This window comes from Mauremys mutica, chromosome 5, assembly GCF_020497125.1.
Source record: "Mauremys mutica isolate MM-2020 ecotype Southern chromosome 5, ASM2049712v1, whole genome shotgun sequence".
NCBI lineage: Eukaryota > Metazoa > Chordata > Testudines > Geoemydidae > Mauremys > Mauremys mutica.
The window spans coordinates 44,927,149-44,952,282 of record NC_059076.1 but is presented as its reverse complement, the minus strand read 5'-3'; the positions used below and the strand labels follow the sequence as shown (position 1 = coordinate 44,952,282).

Below are 25,134 nucleotides of genomic sequence, written 5' to 3'. Positions count from 1 at the left end.
AAAGTTCAGCAAGCCAGAACGTCCCGTTAAAGACAAGCAGGGAAAGGCTATAACAGGAATAGAACAACAGATGGGCGGAGCACTTTGAGGAACTCCTGAACAGACCAGCACCACCAAATCCACCAGACATCGACCCAGCCAACGAGGACCTCCCAATCAATTGCGATAAACCAACCAGAGATGAGATCAGAAAAGCCATCACCATGATGAAGAACTGGAAGGCGGCTGGACCTGACAACATCCCAGCAGAGGCCCTGAAAGCAGACCTGGCTGCTTCAGTGGAAATGCTGTACCACCTCTTTGAGAAGATATGGGAAGAAGAAGTGATTCCGGCAGACTGGAAAGAGGGATACCTCATCAAAATCCCCAAGAAAGGAGACCTCAGCAACTGTGCCAAATATAGAGGAATCACACTCCTGTCGGTGCTAGGGAAGGTCTTTAACAGAGTCCTCTTAGAGAAAATGAAGGATGCCGTCGATCCACAGCTACGAGATGAACAGGCAGGTTTTCGGCAGAACAGATCATGCACGGACCAGATAGCAATGCTCCGCATCATAGTCGAGCAGTCTATGGAGTGGAACTCCTCGTTGTACATCAACTTTGTTGACTATGACAAAGCGTTCGATAGCGTGGATCGAGAGACCCTCTGGAAGCTCCTTCGGCACTATGGCATCCCAGCAAAGGTGGTCAACCTGATCAAGAACTTATACGACGGTATACACTGTAGAGCAGGGGTCTCAAACATGCGGCCCGCGGAGCTCTTCCCTGCGGCCTGCGGAGCTCCCCAGGGGAGCTCCGCAGGGGCCCCCAAGAGAAAAGCGGAGGCTCCCGCCTCCGCCCCTCTCCTGGAGCCTCGGCGCATAGAGCGCCGAGTCTCCGTCCGAGCGCCTGAGCCCCGCCCCGATCCGAGCCGCGTGGGGAGGGGGCGGGGCTGGGAGCTCTGGGCGGAGCGCGGCGCTCGGCGTGGAGCTCCCAGCCCCGCCCCCTCACCACGCGGCTCTGAGCGGGACCGCCAGAGACGCGCTCGGGTAACGGGGGGGGGGAAAGCGGGACCCGCCGGGGCCGGGGCCGGGCCCGGGCCGGGCGGTGGGGGAGGGAAGCGGGACCCGCCGGGGCCGGGCCGGGGGAAGGGAAGCGGGACCCGCCGGGGCCGGGCTGGGGGGGGGAGAAGGGAAGCGCTCAGGGCTGGGGCAGAGGATTAGGGTGCGGGGGGAGGAGGGGTTCATGATGTGGGGGCGCTCAGGGCTGGGGCTGAGGATTAGGGTGCAGGGTCCTAGTGCCTGCCATCCGCCAGTACTGGCAAGGCAGGCTTCCCTTACCCTGAGCCTCTCCAACCCCAAACCCTCAGCCCCAGCCAGAGCCCTCATTCCCCCTGCACCCTAATCCTCAGCCCCAGCCCTGAGCACCCCCACATCATGAACCCCTCATCCCCCTGCACCCTAATCCTCAGCCCCAGCCAGAGCCCTCATCCCCCCGCACCCTAATCCTCTGCCCCAGCCCTGAGCGCCCCCACATCATGAACCCCTCATCCACAGCCCTCACCCCACACTCCAAACCTCTTCCCTAGCCCTGAGCCCCCCCACATCATGAACCCCTCATCCACAGCCCTCCCCCCACACTCCAAACCTCTTCCCTAGCCCTGAGCCCCCTCGCATCATGAACCCCTCATCCACAGCCCTCACCCCACAGCCCAACCCTCTTCCCTAGCCCTGAGCCCCCTCGCATCATGAACCCCTCATCCACAGCCCTCACCCCACAGCCCAACCCTCTTCCCTAGCCCTGAGCCCCCTCCTGCATCATGTACCCCTCGCCCTCAGCCCCACAGCCCTCACCCCTGCACTCCCTCCTATCCCCAAACTCCGTCCCAAAGCCTGCACCCCCACCCCCTGCCGCAGCCTGGAGCCTGCATCGAGCACAGAGCCTGCATCCAGACCCCCTCCCCCACCCAAACTCCCTCCCAGAGCCTTAGGCAGTAAATCTAAGTGCGTGTTTTGTCCTTTGAGTGAGGTGCATTACTGAGTGTATATATTTATTAAAACTGCGCGCGCTTAGGGGAGGAGGTGGAGAAGAGACAGGGCAGGGGCGGGGCCTCATGGAAGGGGTGGATTGGGGGTGGGGCCAGGGGCAGCAAGGGGGCGTGTCAGTGATGCGGCCCTCGGGCCAATGCACTAGTCCTCATGCGGCCCTCGGGGTCATTTGAGTTTGAGACCCCTGCTGTAGAGTGATCCATGGAGGGCAGCTCACAAACAGCTTCCAGGTGCGAACTGGAGTCAGACAAGGATGCTTGTTGTCACCATTTCTCTTTCTCCTCGTCATCGATTGGATTTTGAAGACATCCACTTACGAGCATAGGAACGGAATCCAGTGGACGTTGTGGACCCAGCTTGATAACCTGGACTTTGCCGATGACCTTCGCACAGTAAACAGCAGATGCAAGAGAAGACCAACGTAGTGGCAGCCACGTCATCACAGGTTGGCCTCAACATCCACAAGGACAAGACCAAGATCCTTAGGATTAACTCCATCAGCAACGACCCAGTCACACTGAATGGAAGCCCCCTGGAAGAAGTGCAGTCCTTCACCTACCTAGGTAGCATCATTGACCAGCAGGGTGGCACAGACGCAGACATCAAAGTAAGGATTGGTAAGGCAAGAGCAGCCTTCTTACAGCTTAAGAACATCTGGAGCTCCAGAGAGCTGTCTTTGGCAATAAAAATTCGACTGTTCAACTCCAACGTGAAATCAGTCCTACTGTATGGAGCTGAAACCTGGAGGACAACCAAAACAACCATCAGGAAGATCCAGACCTTCATTAATAACTGCCTCAGAAGGATTCTCCAGATCCGCTGGCCAGACACCATCAGTAACATCCACCTCTTGGAGAGGACCCGTCAACTCCCAGCAGAGGAAGAAATCAGAAAGAGAAGGTGGGGCTGGATAGAACATACACTACGCAAGCAGCCAACTAACATCACCAGACAGGCACTGCGGTGGAACCCCCAAGGCAAGCGGAAAAGAGGCTGTCCAAGAAACACCTGGTGACGCGACCTTCAGGCTGATAGCAAAAAAATGGGCTATACCTGGAACCAGCTAGAGCGAATGGCCCAGGATAAAGGACTCTGGAGATCTGTGGTTGGCGGCCCATACCCTGATTGGGGTGACGGGCATGAGTGAGTGAGTGTGAAACTGAATAAAATGTTGGGAGGGAGGAAGTTTGGGAAAATCCAGTTTTGCAGGTAGTAAAATAGACATCAACTTTCGGTCCAGTATATTTCTTTACTGAAAGTTATTAGGCAAAGAGCACTATATTTATACAGGCGATTCACATCGTACACGGGGGTTAGGTTCTAAAGTCAGCACTTAAAGGGAAAATAGCGTATAGTCAAAATTACCCTTGAAAATCCCTTAAATCGTCCATAAAGTACAGTACTATATACTGTACATGGTTTTGTGTATACAACCCTGTACAGTAATATGTATAAATGTATAATGTATATAGTAATGTAGAGTATATAATAGAGTACATATGCAAAATATAATTTTACAGTACTGTATTTTTAATTACAAGGGGTAGTTACAGGGGGTCGTCGGGGCTTGATGTCAATCCAGGACACAGAGGTGTCGGAGAGCTTGGGTGACTGAGAGCAAGTCATAGACAAAGTGGTTGGCTCTGGTTCAGCTTGAGAAGTTGATTGTGTAGGCTCATCTGCTGCGGGTTGTTTTTCTTTGAAAAACATGGTGATCGGCAACTGTTGCTTTTGTCTCTTGAGCTGCTCAAACATTTCTTGATATGGTCTCTTAATAGTCCGTAATACTATGTGTGATTTTAAGGCTTCATTCCATAGAGGGAGCGTATTCAGAAATTAAATCATTCAGCTGTTTTGCTGCTTGGAACACTTCAGCACATTTATGAAGATTCCAACTTGCTGGCTCTTCCTGTTCGTCGTCGTCATCATCTTCATCTTCTGTAGATGATTTTATCAGTTCCTCTAACTCTTCGTTAGTCAATGTTTCTCTATGGCTCTCAATTAATTCTTCAATTTCTTCCTCAAGGATGTCGACGAAGCCATCACCACCCACTTGCCTGGCCTCCTGAACAATGCATTTCACTTCTTTGTCAATGGTCGGGAAACCCTTAAAATCATTTACACATTCTTTCCATAGGTTTCGCCAACATGCATTGACTGTTTCAGGCTTGATTGCATCCATTGCCTGTTTAATAGAAATGATGCAATCGGCAACGTTGAAGGACTTCCAACACTGCATCACATTTAAGATTGGGATCAGCATCCATAGCGCTATGTATCCATCTGTGAGAACGTAACGTAAGCCTTGTGTACGTGGCCTTGAAACAGCTAATTATGCCTTGGTCAAGAGGTTGGAGGATGGAGGTGGTATTGGGGGGGGAGAAAGACGACTTCAACGTCGTTATGTGCAAACCAGAGTGCCACAGGGTGGCCAGGAGCATTGTCTACGATCAGCAACACTTTAAAGTCAAGTCCTTTCTCTTCGAGGTACTGCTTGATCTCTGGAATTAAACACTTGTGGAACCAATCCAGAAATAATGCTGCCGTCACCCAAGCCTTTTTATGTGATTGCCAGAACGCAGGCAGGAGATTTTTGTTCTTGCCTTTTAGGGCATGGGTATTTGCAGCCCTGTAGAGCAAGTCCGGCTTTATTAAATGCCCAGCCACATTGCCTCAAAATTACACAGTCACACGGTCTTTAGCTGCTTTGAAGCCAGGGGCTTGTCTTTCTGATTTTGAAATGTAAGTGCAGTTGGGCATTTTTTTCCAGAAGAGCCCAGTCTTGTCAGCATTAAAAACTTGTTCCAGAAGATAGCTGTTTTCTTCTATGATTTTCTTTAATTGTTTGGGGTAGGCTTTTGCTGCCTCTTCATTGGCAGATGCAGCTTCACCAGTAGTCTGCACGTTTTTGAGGTTGAAGCGGGTCCTAAAACTGTTAAGCCAACTTTGACTGGCTTTGAATTTCTTCTCATCAGAAGTCTCTCCCTCTTTGGTAGGAGGTTTGAACAACACGTAGAGGCTAAGAGCCTTTTCTCGCAACGTATTGCCATCGATAGGCACACGTTTACGGTTCATGTCTTCCAGCCATAAGTTTTAATGCCTTTTCAGTCTTCACTAAAGTCTTATCACGCACCTGGCTCGTCACCTTAGCAGTTATTGGGGCACTTGATGCCATGGCTTGACGAATTTCTCTCTCTCGAATCTTGATGGCACGGATGCTAGATTCGTTGCGACCATATTTATGCGCCACATTGGAGACTGACATACTGTCTCTCAATAAGTCCAACACAGCCAGTTTTTCCTCCAGCATTGGAACAGATCTCTGTTTTTTCGGTTGAGCACCAGATGAAGTAGTTGGCTTGCGTTAGTTAAAGGTGCATGTGATGCGACTCACCTGTACTTACTGTATATCTTTAAAATGTAAAATTGGCATGATGAAATCGCTATATTCCAGATAGTCTCATGTTTGACTAAATACATTATTTTTATAGATACTGTTTTCTTAAAAAATAATTTTAGAAATGAAATTAGCATTATGAAGATCTTTTGAAGTCTCTTTTTTTCACAATTGTCTTCTAAATATTTTTGGTTTGTTAGTGACTAATTTGGGACATCAAAGGTTTATTCTTAAGATTACAGAAATTAACTGCTCTCTTTGAGTTTCTTAATCATTCTGTGTGATCATTACTATGGCTAATGTTGGTTTACAACACACTACAGTGTGTTTTCTGATTAATTTTTCTTTGCATAATTAGAATAATTTAGTTTGTCAGATCCTGGGCCGAATCAATATTAGGGGAACTGGTAGATCATTGTATCTTTTAATTTTGCAGAATGGAGTTTTCAGATATATTTTTCTTTTCAGTTTTAACAAAGAGTTCAATAGATTTCCTATTTTTTATCTTTATAGAGAGAGAGCTGGTATTTACTAATACAATATGGGGTGAAATTCTGGCCCTACTGAAGTCAATGGCAATTCTGCCATTGACTTCAGTAGAACCAGGATTTCACTTGTGTTTACTTTTCATGTAACCATTTTTCACAGATAGCAAAAACTGTCAATATGCTGCTAAAGTTTTGATGATAAAACTTTTATGAATTCAGAAATATTTTTATTTATTTATTTTGTTTTTCATTTTGAATTGTTCACAGCCAAACAGCAACTTTCTCCTTGCCACTTACCGATGCCAAGCAAATACTACTAGACTGGAGCTTAAGGTACAGATGCTACAAAATATTTTCTTGTACTTTTCAAAAATGTGTTTTATCTAAGAAATGTAAATAAGTATGCTTTTGTGCACACAGGTTGAATGAGTGGGTTGAATGTGTTAACTTGAGCAAATGACTAGTCTAGCGATTCTTATATCAGACCACTGGTTGCTCACTGAAAAATTTTTGGTCACTTGCATTATGCCGATGAGAACTCCTGCTTTATAGCTACTTGTACAAATATTCACCTTGGATGCCTCTAGAAGCCACTGAAGAGAAGTGGGGTGGTGTGGGAGAGAAAGCGTAGCATCCTTACTTAAGGACTTCTGATTTTGAAAAAAAAAAGAGGAGTCAAGAAATCACCAATGAGTCTAGAAACAGAGACTTTCTCCGAGTAACTTCAAAAAGGATGAAGCAGGGAGAGAAGTGCCAGGAAACAGAAGTTAGAAACAAGAAGGGGAGAATGTTTCAGATTTTGGAATAGAAATTAATTCAATTTTAAAGCTTGACTATATATTTACATACTTATAAAATCAAATGCATAGTTTGATTTTTTTTTTTAATCTTAAACCATTCATAGAACTATAGAAATGTAAGAGTAGAAGGAATGTCAAGAAATAACCTAGTACAGCCCTCTGCATTGAGGCAGGACCAAGGAAACATACATCATCCCTGAACGGTGTTTGTCTAATCCAGGGGTTGGCAGCCTTTCAGAAGTGGTGTGCCGAGTCTTCATTTATTCACTCTAATTTAAGGTTTCGTGTGCCAGTAATACATTTTAACATTTTTAGAAGGTCTCTTTCTATAAGTCTATAATATATAACTAAACTATTGTTGTATGTAAAGTAAATAAGGTTTTTAAAATGTTTAAGAAGCTTCATTTAAAACTAAATTAAAATGCAGAGCCCCCCGGACCAGTGGCCAGGACCTGGGCAGTGTGAGTGCCACTAAAAATCAGCTTGCATGCCGCCTTCGGCACCCGTGCCATAGGTTGCCTACCCCGGTCTAATCTATTCTTCAGAAATCTCCATGATGGGGTTTCCACAAACTCCTTCAGTATTCCAGAGCTTAGCTACCCTTTTCCTAATATCTGACCGAAATCTCCCTTGCTGCATATTAAGCCAATTACTTCTTGTTCTACATGGAGAACAGTTGATCATTGTCCTCTTTATAACAACTTTAACGTACTTCAAGACTTTTGTCGGGTGCCCATTTAGTCGTCTTGTCTCAAGACTAAACATGACCAGTTTTTTTCAACTTATCCTCATAGGTGAGGTTTTCTTTCATCATTTTTTTGTTGCTTTCCTCTTGTCGCTCTCTAGTTTGTCCACATCTTTTCTGAAGTGTGGTGTTCAGAATTAGACACCGTACTCCAGTTGCGGCCTCACCAATGCCAAGTAAAGTGGAACAGTTACTTCCTGTGTCTGGCATGTGGCACTCCTGTTAATTCACCCCAGAATGACACTAGCCTTTTTCACAAGTGCATCACATTGTTGACTCATAGTCAATTTGTAATCCATTATAACTAGAGCCCTGCAAATCTGTGGATATCCACTTCAAATCTGCGGATCTCCACAGACCGTGTTTGTGGATAACAGATTGGATGCGGATACAAATTTTGAAACCGCACAGGGCTCTAACTATAACCCCTAGTTTCTTTTCAGCAGTACCACCACCTGGACAATTATTCTCCATTTTGTATTTCTGCATTTGATTTTTCTTTCCTAAGTGTAGTACCTTGCACTCAGCTTTATTAAATTTCATCTTGTTGAATTCAGACCAATTCTCCAATTTGTCAAGGTCATTTTGAATTCTAATCCTGTCCTCTAGAATGCTTGCAACCCCTTCCAGCTTGGTGTCATGTGCAATTTTTTATAAGCATACTCTCCATTATCCAAGCCATTAATGAAAAGATTGAATAGTGACAGACACCCCTCCCCCCGCAACCCCATTAGATACATCTCCCAGTTTGATAATGAACCACAGACAACTACTCTGAGTATGTTTTTTCAACCACGGTGCACCCACTTTATAGTAGTTTAATCTAGACCACATTTCCCTAGTTTGCTTAAGAGAATGTCCTGTAGGACAGTGTCGAAAGCATCACTAAAAGCAAGAAAAAGATCATATGCTTAACTTGAAGGTGAATAGCCTCATCAGTGGGACTATTGACCTGCTGCTTCTGTGCTCAGTGATCTGGGAAATTCATGAAGTTCTGTAGCTGCCACAGGAAAGATGAGAGCTCACAGATAGGATGATGTTCAGGAGAAGAGATGATCTGTAAGGCACTCACTTATTCTTTAGTCTTTTTCTTGACAGAATTACCCACCATTGCAGCCTTGTAAGTTTAATATTTATTTACAATTTTTCTGTTTGAGATTCTAAGCAAAAAGTATTTCTTTAGTGATTTTTTAAAGTGTACTTGGCATGCTGGGGCCTGGAGCCACCCCTGTATTCAAGTACTTCTATGGCTTTTGTCACAATATCTGACTGCTTGTGAGGCACTCAGTTATGGCTTTTGGGACTTGAGTCAAAGCCCATTGAAGTCAATGGGAGTCTATCTATTGACTTCAGTGGGTTTTGGATTGGCTCCTTTATCCTCACAATATCCATGTACCTCAGTACTCCCCCTGTAACAGGGTAAGTTCCTTGTAACTTTGTGCAAGTCATTTAAGCATGTGCCTGAGCTTGGAGTTAAACCAGGGTTTCCTGAATGCGGGTCTAATGTGCCAGCCACTATGCCATCCTTCAGTGAGATGGTATAAAGCCATCTTAGTAGCACCTTATGCCTTGCTCCACCCTTGTGGCCTGTGAAGGGGCGGTGGATAGTATATCCCTGTGCCTTGGCAATTCCATTGGAACTGTTGACAACTGGTACACGTTAGAGCAATCTAGACAACAAATCAAAGTATACAGGACTGGGTTGATGTATAGTGAGGTTCGGGATGGGGGTGAGTGAAAAACTGGCTCAAAGCTTCTTTTGCACACACCACTTTTCTTAGTGTTCCCTAACTGCAGCTGAGGATATAGACCCATTTCTTTTTTTTAAATCTTGTTTTGGGGGAGCTGAAGGATTTTGCTTGTTGTGAAGAGGTGGGTGCTGTTGAGGTGGTCATGTTGGAGTAGTTTTAAGTGTAGAATGACATGTCTTATGTCATTATCTTACATAGCATAAATTCTGTAAGAACTTGTACAGTAACTCCAAAGGATTAGGAGTGGCCGGACAAAGTCTTTGGTCTTTGGGCAGTCAGAATCAAAGCAAATAGATTTTCTTTTCCTTCGTAATAAATCTGTGCCAATTCTAGCATTTCTTGTTGAATGCTGTTCCATCTAGTTTCAAAAAGTTAGATTTGCCCCTTTTATAGGAGTACTGTTAATTGGATCACTTAGTTACTGTAGTTTAAAAAAGAAAAAAATATTTAATTCTGGTAAATTCATTAATTTTTTTCCTCTCCTCTTTGTTATGTTTATTGATGTAGATTCGATCAATTGAAGGCCAGTATGGGACATTGCAAGCATATGTAACACCAAGAATTCAACCGAAAACCTGCCAACTTTGTCAATATCAGATTAAACCACTTTCACTTCATCAAAGAACTCACTTTATTGATCATGACAGGTATTTACAAAGAGAGAGCAATACTTCTTCAAAAATTGGTTCAATCCAATTGAAACTTAGTTGACTAACCTGCAGTAATCATTTTAGCAGCTGATTGTAATACTCAATATCGCAAGTCTCTTCTAGGGTGGGTTTTTTTTTGTTTGTTTTTTTTTAAACAAATAGTGCCCTCCCATATCTAGCTGAGCCCAAAAACTGGTCCAGGTTTCTTGTTTGCCTTTTATTCCTCTGTTGTGAGGCTGCCATTTTATCCAGTTACACTTAATCTCTCTGTTATTGCATACTTTTTAAAAGGACCGTAGGAAAGTAGAATCCCAGTGAACTAGACCAAATGCGTTTACTCCTTCTTGATTCACTTGCTTGAGATGCTAATGGGAAAGGTTTCCTATTCCTTCCATTATGCCTATTTCACATGTATTACCTCTGCAAAGTACTTGCATATCTCTGGTTTAGAGAACAGGAGACTCATGAGAGTGTTTCTAATACTCTGATTTTCTGCACTGTCAGTTGATCACCCCAACCACAGCCTGCTTTGGTTTTTAAAATGCAAAACAAGTAACCTGGAAAAACAGTTTGCCAGTTTAGGGTGTTCTTGCCCAGTTGTGACTCATTTGGATTGAGAATATTCAAATAATAAGTGTCTCTCTCACTCACACACACAAGATTTTGTGTTGAATTCATCAGAGAATACTACTCAATTCTGATTGCAGTTTTCAGAATATATATCAGTGTGCAAGAAGCCTGAATTAGTTAGGACTTTGCTAGAAGTCAGTGAAAACTCATGTTTGAGGCTTAAAGGGCAGAAGACATACCATATGAAAAATAAACTTTTGTCTTCAATTGCATGGCTATTGCAGAATCAGTACTGCTCATAATTAACTAATTCCCATCTTCTTTCTGTATTCAAAATACTATAGACCTATGAACACACTGATGCTCAAAGGCCACTTCAGTTTTGCTGAAATTCACTCCTGGGTTGTGTTTTGCTTGCCTGAAGTTCCAGAAAAAACTCCAATAGGCGATAGTGTTACTTTCTACTTTCAGAACACCTTCCTGGATACACAGCTTGAAAGTACTTACAGGTAAAATCAAGTATGATTGCTGAAGCATGTTTTGGTTAAAAATAGAGCTAAATTGTCCCCTAAATAATCTTTTTTATGGAGGGGGACTGCAATCAGAATTTTCATCTGGTTGTTTATTTTAGGGCTGGGGGGAAAAAAACAGTTTGCATTCCTCCACCCTGTGAAACAAGAAAAGAATTCAGCCCCTGAAATCTGAGGCTCTTGAGAGAGTTGCCAGAAGCCAGAGCAATCTGTGTAGATGCAATATACCTTGGCAATGCTTCCTTGAAGACGTAGCTTGTTTCCTGTTAAGATGTATTATAGCAGACAATAATTTTTGCCCTGTTTGTCAATCCTTGTGGGTAACCCATTTCTTGTGAAACCCCCATGGAGAGGACAGGGTGAATAATTCCATATGTCCAGGATTATCAAAATAGCCTGCCATGGAACAGAGCCTTCTCTTTTCCATATCTTCACCCTAGATGTGTCCATTCTGAATACCAGCCTCAATCAAATCCTACAGTGCTTATTTAGGCAAACTCCCTTTCAAGTCAATGAGAACTTTACTTACACAAGGACTGTCAGATTTGATCCTTAGTACGTATTATGCAGTAATTAGATGATCCTTCAAAATGTAGTATTTTTAAGGGTGAGATAATTGAGCATTGCTAAACAGGGAAGCCTTAATGTATTTGGCTTTGTAACTTGTGTCTTTAGCATACTGTTTGCTGTGAGAGAGACAAATTCAGTGTTCCTTTTTTGCAAATGTAAGTGCCTGCCTAACAAGTATAGCAAAACTATCTTAGCGCACATGCTGGTTTGTAACTTTATTTTTTTTCCTTTTTCAGTAAAGGAAGCTATATCACTAGAGAGTTCCTCTCTCCCTTTCTGTTACAAGTAAAATATGCTCTAATCATTATAGTTTTAATGGGAGTTTAATCTTCCTAAGAAAAAAGCATGTGATAAAGCCTCAAGCTGAAAAAAATCCTCCCCTTTCTGCAGCTTCCATTACAGAAGTGTTTATTTTCAGTGTTAGGAATGATATTCTCTGTTATCTTTAAATGCATCCGTGTGCTGCTTCCGCTAGCAGATATCGTTTTGCTTTATAATCGAGTTGTAAAAGCTGGAAACATTAATTACTATTACTCTAATTATATAGATTCCAACTTGATCTTGGATTACAATAAGAAATGCTTATAAATTGATGTGAGAAAGTCAAAACGCTTTCTACTCTTTGTCATGTAAAGTGAGACTGATATTGGGCAATGTTCCCTCTAATTTTTGACAGGCTGCCTGCACAAAACATTTCTTCTGTGCAAATTTTTGAAGCAGAGTTCAGATTTGTGCGCCATGAGGCAAATGCGCTGAAGCAAGTAACATGCTTATACTTTTAAAAAGTTTTAATTTGTAATTCGTGATAATAATTGTTTTACACCATGTTATTTTATAAATGTCATTTTTAAATACTTAGAAAAAGAAAATTTAACCATTCTTCATGAAACAGAAGTTAGTTGTAAGCATTACGCTTTATGATCTTTTTAATAGACAATCCCGAGCATATATCAAGTACATATTAATCATGATCATTATCAGTCCATAGGTTCTGCCCATTGGTGTCCACTTTCACCTTTCGTTCTATACTCATGTCTGAAAAGATTTTGATAAACATATAATAAAGACAATTTAATAAGTATGCCATTGTGTCAATTTATATGGGTTTTCAGATAGAGACGTCATAAATTTAAAAAAATGTGTTTAAATTTAAAATTTTCCTAAAAAAAAATCAATAAATGATTATCAGCCAAGAATAAGATATGTAATTACAAATGCATTTTAATTTCCTTATTGGTAGAAATGTCAAAGACTGCTGAACTAACCTTACTGTTTTTCCTGCGATCTTTTTCATTTGCCCATTCAATATAAACTCTGTCCAGATCTATCAGTCCTCCATCCGGCTGGTAACTCTTAATACACATCAGCATGTCCAAATGATCTACTTGTAAATGATTCCGTAGTTTGTTTTTTAGAGTGTTCATTAAGCTAAAGCCACGATCACAGTCTGCACTTGATGCTAGGAATGTTCCTCCAGTATCCATCAACTTTGCAAGACTCTGAAACTATTACTTCTGGTAAGCAAATGGCACCATATCTGGGAAACATAAAACCAATTGACTTTTGATTCTTTCGGCTACTGCAAACTTGAAGTCATTGTACTGACTGACTATAACAATCTCTTCAGCAAGAAAGTCTTTGTATTTTGAACATAGGGATTTGAACTGATGAATTCCAAAACTCACAATCAAAAGCGGACCACTCCTGGACTTCATCCTCTGGAAACCTGTCTGCCAAATGTGCACACAAGATGTTTATGAAAGTTATTATGGAACTGGTATCAATTTCATTATTTTCTTGAGAGTTCATATCTAAGAGAGCCTTAAGTTTGTCACTCCCATAAGACTGAATCTCCAAGGTACTATCTTCTGATCTTGTTCAGTTTACCTCGGGCAAGGTGAAATGCTTCAAGAGGTGTAAGATCCCGTTTCTGGAGCAGCGTGGATAGTGAAGCCAGCGCCGACAAAACATCATTCAAAACTTCTAATGTTATTCGGTATTCCATGGTATTCAGCTTTTTGTGGCAGTATTTAGAAACTGGATCAATATCTTTGTCTTGCTCAATATATTCCAGAAGAGGATTATAGTTGTGAATAATTGCTCGAAGTGCGAAGTGCCCAGATAACCAGCACACTTCAGTGAGTGGCCTGAAAGCCACTGACTCACGTTCAGAAGCATCTGCTGTTTCCTGAAATTTGCATTTTCTCCTGGATGACCGACAGAACATCGTGTAGACAGTTCTCATTAAGGTTTCGATGTCTCTTATCAGCTTGACCTCTTTCCATGCATCAGGAATCCCCAAGTCTTCCCGGTGTGCAACGCAGTGTTGCTGGACTAAGTGTGGAATATCACGTTTCAGCTGAGCCGCCACGCCATTGAGTTTGCCCAACATCACAGAGGCTCCATCAGATGTGAACATCACCATTTTCATTAGATCTAGTTGGTGTTTTTTATAAAACTCTTTGATTTCAGACACTATTGAAACAGCATCACATTCTTGCAATCGTAATAGTCCACCAAACGAAGCCTTTTATAGTCTGCAGAATGTATGGATCTATATTTAAAGTAGAGTATCAAGTATCTGTTAATGGATATATCAGTGCTTTCATCAACAGCTAGAGTATGAAATATTGCCAATGCTATTTCATGCATGAGGTCATTTTGGACAATGCAGTTGATAATTTCAAGAAATTCAAAAGCATAATTTTTACTTCTCCAGCTCGCTGGTATGTGCACATACTTTTCCATATGGTCATTAATATCCTGAACAGAAAGCATTGAGCTGTTCATTTTAATAGCCAACAACACAGTGTCAGAAAGTACCTTTATTTCTTCTGGGTTTGAGCACTTGCATTCAAGATTAGTTTGCCTCCTCTGCTTTTCAGCTGGACTTTCAAGAATCATGCTAAGTAATCCACTCCGTAAGGAAGGGTTTTTGTTTCTAAGTTGTGTTACACCATCTATATGAGACTTACTTGACAGATGACGCTTTAAGAAATCCAACTTCCATACATCGTTCCACATTCTTCCTGTTGAAAATTCTCCCAAAGCTCTGGCGTCTCGACAATATACACAAACCACTCCGTTGTCCTCATCATATGTGAATATTTCACAAAGTTTAACAAGCATTACACTATGTGACTTCGGCGTAACCATCTCTATAGTCTTATCCAGCCATCCAGATTTAAATGAAGTCGCTGTTCTTTTATGCATTAGATCTCTACACAGTGATATTTTGGGATTGATTTTTTTACCAGATTGGTTTATTTAAAATTAATACTTTTATTATATGGCTAATATTTCAATGCGCTTAACATTGTGACTCGACAAAAGGGCAAACGGGAGATCATTCAGATCAGGATACGGGAAGTTTGTGCATAGCAAAAAAAGCTTCAAAAAAAAAATGCGGGAAAATGGTAAATCATCACGAGTAAATGTATGAAGTCCAATGCCTTTGAAAGATTTCAATCACGAAAACAACGTTTACTTTGTTCATTTCTGGGAAATCTTTGCAGTTCCTTAGCAACTGTGGCCAGGCATTTTGACTTATTCACACGTACTTGAGTTTGTACACAGCCAAATGAACAGACTGCAAGGAGATGTGTGGGTCCCAACCGTCCTGACGTGATCAACGTTCCACATTTGAAATGCTGGCGGGGAGGAGTACGAATGATTCATTGCTCTCCTTTCCCTTCCCCCCCCCCCCTTGCCAGCTAGTAGAATCTGGCTTTGTTGATAAGATGGCGGGTGAACAGTGTCAAAAGTTGCCTGTAATTGATATTTTGGCCTGGCTCCAATGTAGTACTTCATTTTTTGTGCGCACAGTGTTTTGCCATGTGGTTTAGGATCTGTGCGCACACACGCATACACACACAGTTTAGATGGAACAGTGATATTGGGGCGTGTTGTTAGGCACTCATATTATGGTGTCAGGCACACTGTAATAACGTAGGTAACTAAATAGATGTCAGGAATCCTAGATACTACACTGTGTTCCAAATTTTTGACATGCACACACGCACGCACATATAAACAAACCCTGCTTCCTCTGTGGCATAGGAAATCTATAAGAACACCCTATGTTTTCTGACTGTCTGAGAGAATGGTGTTCTATGGTGTAGCCAGATTGACAAGATTGAGCTCTGGATAGCGAGTGTGATGAAATCAGTGTATGAAATATTCTGATAGCTAGTCTGTGGAACAGCTTTAGGGATGGCCTCTAAGGAGGTTGTGCTTCATCCCCTGACTAGAGGGTGGGGAAGCCCTATTTATCACTTTAAAATGGAAACCAAGTGCACGGGCCTGCCCTAACTCTACTTCTTAAATCTTTTTTTGTTTTGGCAGTAAAGGGGAGGGATTTTTCAAATCTGACAACATTTCTACCATATCCATTCTAAAAGATGTGCTCTCTAAAGAAGCCACCAAAAGGAAAATTAATCTCAATATATCATATGGTAAGACCTTTTTTCTCCTCTACTTCATTTTATCTTTTTATGCATGAAATGCATTGAAAGTATTGATCTGATTGCTAATTTTTTTGTTCCTACTAGATATAAATGAAGTATCTGTGAACCACACATTAAAACTAATCCACCCGAAACTAGAATATCAGCTGCTGTTGGCCAAGAAAGTTCAGTTAATAGATGCTTTAAAAGTAGGTATCTGATCATAACTTCTACTGTGGAGAGGGAAGTGGGGGTTGTTTTGTTTTAGGATGGCAGGGGCCAAGCTGTACATGACTTGTGTCAGATGCATGCCGTCACTGCATTTGCAGTATTTCTGTTGCCAGGACTGCTGTTTGTGTATGTTGGTTATCAAAGAGATTGTGTTAAAAAGAACTTCATACACCACTTGTATTTGAGCTTGACTAGTGAGTAATCTTGTTTTAATGATTGATAAGTTATTAGTGACAGCTTTTTAAATATAGCTGCCTCTTGCTACTCTGTCTAACACTGGTTCTCTAGCTCCCTCCTTCTCTTCCTTGGCTCCAGATAAACTAAAATAGAACTGGTCTTTAAACCAGAAGATAATCACCTGCAGCAAAAGATAAACTAAGACTCTTGGGGTTCTGTCCCAGCTATCAGCAGGAAGTATGTGGCAATTATTCAGAAGTTATTAATCTTTGACCCTGGAACCATGTCAGTAATCATTTGAAGGTGGAAGTAGTCTGAATTGGAGAAATGATTGATGTCCTGCATTTACTAGTCCTAATACACATTTTTAAGAACTCCCCTTAAGGATAGTCTTGAAGGGAGAACTGTATCTTGTCTGTGGCTACACAGAAATCTAGTCTGTTCAGAGTGTTAAACTGAATAGGCATCCTTCTAAAGATGCAGATCTGTAAGAAATGGTGGTTTATTCTCCAGTACAGTTGTGTCAGACATCTGTCAGACCTGATATATTTATCTGGCCTCCATGACAAATGCAGATTCTGCAAAATGTAAGCCTTAAATAACTTCGTAACCCATATGGTTACAAAAATGTAAGTTTCCAATTTTGAATCAAGCATAGACAGCTTTAAATGTCTCTAAGAGGCGTAAACCATCTCAATTGTCTCAGTCAAGTGTTAATTCTGAAATCCAAAGATGACCTTTTAAGAGACGGATTTTCAAAAAATGTAGGTGTTTGTGTGTGGCTACACAGTTACTACAGTTGTGTGTGTGCAGATCAGGGAATTGCATGTGGAAATAGCCAAATAAAGGGCAGCAATAGCATCAGTTCCAAATGTGCCTAAGTCAGCTTCTCCACTGAAGCCCTAGGACAGCGAGAAAAACAGTGGTTAGATGCGGGAGGATGATTGTGGTATTTAACTGCTGTCCACAATACCACAGCAACTGGCTGCTTCTGCTGAAATAATTCATAATTAATAGTTAAAATGTTGATTTGCCTCTCCTTCACTTTTGGCTGCTATGATGGGGAAGTCTCTGCTACCTATTCCTTCTCAAGACTCCTTTCGCCCGCGCAGTAAAATCTCCACTGCCTTCCTGTGTTACTGTTCATAAATTTCTCAAGCAGCAACAGAGTACAGTTGACATGATTCTTGTTTATTTAATTGCTGTGCAGAAGACTGTGTTTTGATCAGTTTCATGGCTGCTAGTCTAGTTAATTTAATTTGCACTGCTACTTTTTAAGACTAAAAGCAGCTGACCTACTGGAGCTCTATTTCTGTATACTAAGGAAGACAGCACTGCATTGATTCACATTTCAAATATTTCCTTTACAATCATACTCATTAGAAACTTTTTTAATGGAAAGCTTTAAATTCTGTAATTTAAAGCTTTCCCCCCATGTGCTAGTTGGCAAATGGATTGTTTTAACCTCTTTCTTACTGTCAAATGCCGCAAACTCAGCCTGGAATCTGAATCTGGGTTTTCTGGCTATTTAATGTCCTACAACTGTGGTTCTCTCAACCCGGAGTGTGTGTACCCCTGGGGTAAGCAGAAGCCCTTCAGGAGTGCATCAACTCACCTAGATATTTGCCTAGTTTTACAACAGGCTACATAAAAAGCACTAGCTAAGTTAGTACAAACTAAAATTTTGTACAGACAGTGACTTGTTTTTACTACTCTATATACTATACACTGAAGGATAAGTCTGATATTTATGTTCCAATTGATTTATTTTATAATTATATAATAAAAATGAGAAAGTAATCAATATTTCAGTAGTAGCGTTCTGTGACACTTTTTTTTTAATTTGATTTTGTAAGCAAGTAGTTTTTAAGTGAGATGAAACTTGGGGTATACAGGACAAATCAGACTCCTGAAAGGGGTACAGTAGTCTGGAAAGCTTGAGAGCCACTGCCCTACAATAAAGGTTTTTTGACTAGAACTTTATTAACATGAGCCAGAAGGGAACCTGGCTCCCTTTTTCATTTCTATGTTTGGTTCTGTAGCAGTAAGAGAAGTAAAATATAATAAAGGTTTGTTGCTAGTCAGCAGGCATGACTTGGAATAATATACAGGGAACTGCTGTGTTAAGTGCCACTTTACATAGACATTTTTCTGAGGACCGTCTCCCTTGAACATCCCAGTTAAATACATGGAGAAAGTTCACATCTCCGAGCACTATTGTTTCTGTCTGTTTGGAGATTTAGGCAGCATAGCATAAGGTCATGTTGAGAAGGTTGTCTCTTCAACCATAAAACAGATTTTTTTAAAATTTATTTATTTTGTTATAATGAAAGTTTAGGTTTAGAAGAAATAGATGAAACCACCAGAGAAATGGTGGTATAAAATGCTAGTGAGTAATAGCTTTAGTCTGTCCTCTTAAAGTGTCAAGAAGAGTTTAAGCAACTGCTCTTTCCTTATTTCATGGTATCATGTTGTTTTTTTTGTTGTTTTTTTTAAAAACACCATAACTTGAAATGAAGCCTGTTTGTTTTTAAACATTAATTATAAATAGTTTCTGGTACTTTACTTGCCCTAGATTCCTAGAAGACCCACTGACAACTTTTTGTGACTTCTGCAATCTAACTTTTCTACCTTTTCTTCTTTTCAATGTTTTTCCCTGTTTCTGTGTGAACAACCAAACAGCAATGGGAAAGTGACTACTAAATTGGAAAAATGGCACTGACTAGATGCTGTGTGCCCAATTCTAATCCTATTGTAGTCAATGGAAAGACTTTAATTGATTTTAAGGGGAATGGGATGAGACCTAAAGTGCTGTCACTGCTGCACTGTGTAAACAAACTGAAAACAGAGAATTTGTTCTCCTCTTAATTTGTAACAATAATAACTCCAATTTTTAGATAAAGTGTGTGTGGGGGGGCGTTGTTTAGGGTTTTGTTTTGTTTTTTAATTGGAGTGCCCTTTAACTTTTTAGGGTGGTGATTATATCTCTTGGCTACTGGATTGTTTAAATTTTTATATTTTATTTTAATATATGTGGCAGCCAAAAAAAACCCTTTGAAATAATCTTTCCATCCCCCAGTACTCAGTTTGTATCCAGATGGAGAATCCCATTCCTGCAGCCACAAAAGAATAATGTCTGCCTTTAGTCTAAGATATGATTAAATATAAGGAGGGTTGGGGGCAGTATTGCTCATAATCTTAACTTAGTCTGAAAGAACAAAGGATAATTTGAGCTGAGGTCTTTTTAAATATTTTGTTCTCATAAATTCCAATGAATTGTCAGTGTGAAGCAAGATTATGTAGTCTTTGATGGAGTTCTTTCTCCTAACTACTTGAAAATGTATTTCTATTCTTTCTGTGGACTTACTGACTTTAAAAAGTGACTTTGTAAAAATGACACTTTCTTACTCAGCAGATTTGATCTCTGGGTATCCTATTTTCTGGTGTTGGTAACCAAAATATGTTTTGGGAGTTTTATTGCTTTTTACCCTTTGTAGTCTTGAAGAATCAGCAAAGTTGAAGGAAATTGAGCAGTTTTTGGTTCCTTCTTGTGAAATAACAGAATTGTCTATGTAATTATTGGCACTTCTGAACACCTATATAACCTGGGCCTAATTTGTCCTGGAGAACCTTGCTTACAAGTGGTGATCAAGGCGGGGGGAGAATCCATCTTGATTCTCAGATGGCAGAGTTTCTGAGGCTGTCAGTTAGAGAGAACATTTTTTTAGTTGTAAGCTATGCCTGTTAGATGCAGAAATCAATGGGGCGAAAAACACACAACTCCACACTGCCACTTTTAGTGGTCTATTTCCGCAGTAGAACAACATTGTAAGATAACTATAATGCATGTTGTTAAAATTATATGTTTGGTTTTTAAAAAAAAAGTTACAGGACCAATTTCTTATGGAGTCAATTCCAGAGCCAGAAGATAATGAAAATTGGGAAAATTCTAAGATTTCAGGGGCCCCAATTCATTCTCTTTGAATGGGCCAGGACAGGATGAACTATCACTCCTATTTTTGACAGCCAGTAGTTTCTATGTTGAATTTTTCAGTATCAGTTCCTGTCTTACTGTAATATTCTCTACATTGCGATATTGCGGTTTGTACTTTTACTCACCACAGAAAGCTCCAAAATCCAAACTGATTTTGTAGCATAGAAATGGCCCGTTGAAGTAACTCCAAATGCTTGTTCACTTGATGATTCCTTCATCAGTCCATAGACTATTCTAAAAAAGGTGAGCAAACTAGTATTTAAAAGTAACACCTCTAATGTGGTAGCAAATTCTGAGTAGGAACCATTTTCATCTGGTGATTCTGTTTCTTATTCTGAGTTCCCAGAAAGACACCAAAATCAGATTGAAAAACTCGGTATAAGATCACTGTTCAGTTCCAAACCACCAGCCAGTGAAGAAACACTGATGAACTGTGAAGGGGAGTCGTATTCTGCTGGTGTTCAGAAATGGAAGCTGTAACAAAGGGGTTTGAGAATCCAGCGTTAAAAGTGGGCAATACTGTTTGGAACTTAGTGAGAAGAGGGAGAAAATTACATTTCCAAAGTAGTAAGAGCAATTTTGAAGGACTGTTTCACCTGTCTGTGCACTGCCTCCTGTCAGGTCTAAACTCCATTTTCATTTCTCTTAGGTTTTTAGAGTTGACAGCCTTTAATTCTTTTGTAACATTTTAAAATCTATCTGAAGGAGTTGCAGGTTCATGAAGGAAACATGGACTTCCTGATACCAGAGTACCGCTGCATTTTAGAGGAAGCAGACAACCTTCTTGAAGAGTACAAGAAACAACCTGCACATCTTGAGAGACTTTATGGTTTGTTCATTAATAGAGCTTTTCTCTTTTTTAGATTCTTTTTCTTTACGCTAAAAATATTAACAGCCAGAGAGAGAGAGAGAGAGAGAGCGCGCAATAGACAGGATAAAAATATAGTTCTGAGTTTTCTAGTAATAGCACTAGACTAAATTGGCAGGTAGGAACAGTCAAGTAGCACCAGGAGGACCAGTGGATCACAGTGAATATGCATGTAAAACTCTTCTGGGTAAACTTAAGAGTCTGGGTATTACTGCAGATTTTGATATTCTGAAATAAAGGTAAAAGTCAAATAATGCACTTTGCATTTGTTCTTATATATATGTCAATAATACTAAGTACGCCACTTAGGAAGGAACAATCATTTGCACACATACAAAATGGGAAATGACTGCCTAGGACAGAGTACTGTGGAAAGTGATCTGGGGGTCATAGTGGATCACAAGCTAAAGATGAGTGAACAACTTAACGCTATTGCAAAAAAAGCAAACATTATTCTGAGATGTTAACTAAGAGGAGTGTTGTAAGCAAGACATGAGAAATAATTCTTCCGTTCTACTCCGGGCTGTTGAGGCCTCAGCTGGAGTATTGTGTCCAGTTCGGGGCGCCACATTTCAGGAAAGATGTGGACAAATTGGAGAGAGTCCAGAGAAGAGCAACAAAAATGATTAAAGGTCTAGAAAACATGACCTATGAGGGGGGACATGACAGTTTTCAAGTACAATAAAGGTTGTTAAAAGGAGGAGGGAGAAAAATTGTTCTTCTTAACCTCTGAGGATAGGATAAGAAACAATGGGTTTAAATTGCAGCAAGGGCAGTTTTAGGTAACGATTCCTAACTGTCAGTAGTTAAGTACTAGAATAAATTGCCCAGGGAGGTTGTGGAATCTCCATCATTGGAGAATTTTAAGATCAGGCTAGACAGACACCTGTCAGGGATGGTCTGGATTAGTGGTTCTCAGCCAGGGGAAGGTGACCCACTGGCGGGGGGGAAGGGGGCGGGACGGGACAGGAGCTGGTTTCAGGGGATCCACCAAGCAGGGCTGGCATTAGAGTTGCTGGGACCCAGGGCAAAAAGAGGAAATCCCACTGTATGCAGCTGAAGCTCGGGGCCCTGAGCCCTGCCACCTGGGGCTGACGCCAAAGCCTGAGCAACTCTGCTTTGCGGGATCCCCTGTGACATGGGGCCCCGGGCAGTTGCCTTGCTTGCTACCCCCTAACACTGGCCCTGGCTTTTATATGCAGAAAAACAGTTGTGGCACAGGTGGGCCATGGAGTTTTTATAGCATGTTTGGGGGGGGGGGGGGGGGCTCAGAAAGAAAAAGGTTGAGAACCCCTGGTCTAGATAATACTTAGTCCTGCCTTGAGTGCAGGGGACTGGACTAGAAGACCTCTCATTGTCCCGTCCAGTCCTATAATTCTATATGAAACTCTTCAGAAACTCAAGAACGATTCAGAAGAGAACCTTTGAAAATGAATCAATGAGATCTAAGGCAGTGCTGAAAATTCATGAGTTGGATTATTCTAATGAGATTCATGCACTTTATTTAGTGGAATGCTAAAACCAAGAGATGACTGTTTATTATAACCCCAGTTCAGGAATGCATCCTTATTTAGGACAGCTCTTCAACACGTGCTTAACTTTGGATATGTGTTTAAGGCCTGTTGATGTAATATGGCAAGTGCTATCTTGACCAAAGATGGATTTAAGCATCTCCTTAAGTTCTCTCCTGAATCAGGGTCTAAGTCATTGTATTTACACTGAAAGTCAAAAGTGAAAGACATAGTGGGAAATATAAATACAAATCGTAGATATATAAAATTGAAATCTGATTTTTCTACTAAAGTGCTGAACTTGCTGGATCAGAACTTCTTAGTAATACCAACAGAAAAATTTCAAGAACTGACCAATTCACAATGCACCAGAAGCCTTGCGACCCTATAGGTCTTAAAATGATCCAGTGTTGAATGGAATCTTTGCATATCTGGATCTTGAAATCTGTAAAGTAACCACTGAAGCTGCTCACAGCACATACAATCTGCAGGTGTGACAGTGTATAGGCTTCAGTAAGCCTACATACACAGGCTGTTAGTTGAATAACATATTTTAAAACTTTTTTTTTTTTTGGTCAGCAATTTTCTTTCTGTCCTAAGAGCACCTTCCACTTGAGATGCAGGTAATTCAAAGGCAGAAATGCTGTTATTTGGAATGTAGCTGAAACATAAAGTATTGTAGGATCCCAGGGCCTCTGGTACTTCAACTGTAAATGAATTTTGAAACATATAGTATTCAACTAAATAATTTTAGCTCTATAATCTAAAAGAAAGTCAACCATAATTTAACTCAAATTACATTAACTGTAGTTTTCTTTTAATAAAAATAAAGCAAAGACTAAACCTTGTCAATCAACATTATTTTTGCAGGCATGATTACAGATCTCTTCATTGATAAGTTTAAATTTAAAGGCACAAATGTGAAAACCAAAGTTCCTCTTCTTCTGGAAATTTTGGACAGTTATGACCAAAATGCACTGATTGCATTCTTTGATGCTGCTGCCTAAACTAGAAGAAATGAAATATTGGGACAGTTTTCTTACTGATGTGAACCAGGACAATCAGATATTGAATATTTTTAATTTAAGTATTTTTAGTATATCTTGATTTGCTTTTTATGTATCTAACTGTGTTGACAGTTCTATAATGTGGTCCTGTACTTATATTTATTACAGTATGTTGAGAATTTGAGCTGAAGATAACTGTAAAGCCTATTGCATATAAAGTATGTTTACTTGAATACCGATCATAATAGGTGAAGAAAATTGTGATAGGATCAGGTGCAAAGACTTATTATTTTTTTTGAAAATACTAACTTTTATTACTGTAGTTAAACAGGACATGGGAGAAGATTCCACAGTTGTAAGAGTTCTAGAGAAACAAGTCTTTGTGGACTTGGCATCTATCTAATATTAAATATAGTGGGGGAAATTAAGAAAGTAACAATTGAAATGTATAGCTATATCAAACTTTAAAATACTCACTGTATACAGAAAATGATACAATACTGTAAATTACCTGTATGTTGTATATATTATAGATATTTAAGACAATTTTGTATGTAGGAAGGGAAAGAGGTACTCAGTTGCTTTTAAGGGTAATTAGGTATATAATTGCATTATGTTGCATAAGCTGTCTAGTAAGTATAAAATTCTTAAGAACGCATATAAATTATTGTATATAGTCTCTTTAGAAGGGATTGAGTTAGATTGCCTCCATACTGCTCCTATGCCTGAAACGCTCACTGTCACAATCTATCAGGCGCTTACCCTCTTTGTGGCTTTTTTCCCTTCAAAACCTTCCCGAAAACTTTCTATTACAAAGTCCACAGTCTCTAATATCTTTTAGTAACAATGGCATCTCCTATCTCTCTCAAAGCATTTTTGAGAGAACACTTTTCTGTCCTATGGATTTAGATGGTAAGCATATTAGGACTGGAAGACTAACTACTTTTGTCTTGTACAGCATCAGTCATGCTGTCTATGCCTAACAAAAAATAAATCTGTTTTCAATGAGTGATATTGTATTTAATTATTTACACTTGCTTAAATAGCCAATGCAGTTTTGTAGCATACCAGATGATCCAGAGGCAGTGATGGTGAATTGAGCCTTACAGCATCATGGGGCCTAGGAGCCTTTCTCATAACACATCAAAATCTAAATTTTCATTTAGCAAACAATTATGTTTCTATCCCTCATGTTTGCCAAGAAAAATTTGAAAATGTGACTCAAGTGTAACTGATGCGATGATATTTGCCAACAACCTACATCAGCCATTAGAGCCACAGAGGAAGCTACCTTCCCTCACACCCACTACCCAAAAAGTCAGGATGCTCTGCTAGATTGGCTTTCCCCATGGTTGGAACTACACCCCTCATGT

General features: G+C 40.6%; 1 protein-coding gene across 3 annotated transcripts in view; it reads left to right on the top strand.

Moving 5' to 3' along the window:
• Positions 1 to 24,770, top strand: part of BBS7 (Bardet-Biedl syndrome 7) — a 48,191-nt gene extending 23,421 nt beyond the window's left edge. For 2 of the 3 annotated variants that reach the window (XM_045019403.1, XM_045019405.1), the window contains exons 13-20: positions 6,180 to 6,245; positions 9,716 to 9,855; positions 10,773 to 10,937; positions 12,205 to 12,285; positions 15,873 to 15,982; positions 16,079 to 16,182; positions 21,081 to 21,204; positions 23,625 to 24,770. In XM_045019403.1, the coding sequence (XP_044875338.1) occupies positions 6,180 to 6,245; positions 9,716 to 9,855; positions 10,773 to 10,937; positions 12,205 to 12,285; positions 15,873 to 15,982; positions 16,079 to 16,182; positions 21,081 to 21,204; positions 23,625 to 23,761 (927 nt within the window). In that variant the 3' untranslated portion in view covers positions 23,762 to 24,770. The remainder of the gene's footprint in view (positions 1 to 6,179; positions 6,246 to 9,715; positions 9,856 to 10,772; positions 10,938 to 12,204; positions 12,286 to 15,872; positions 15,983 to 16,078; positions 16,183 to 21,080; positions 21,205 to 23,624) is intronic. The other variant, XM_045019404.1, reaches the window with a different exon arrangement.
• The last annotated feature ends 364 nt before the right edge of the window (positions 24,771 to 25,134 follow it).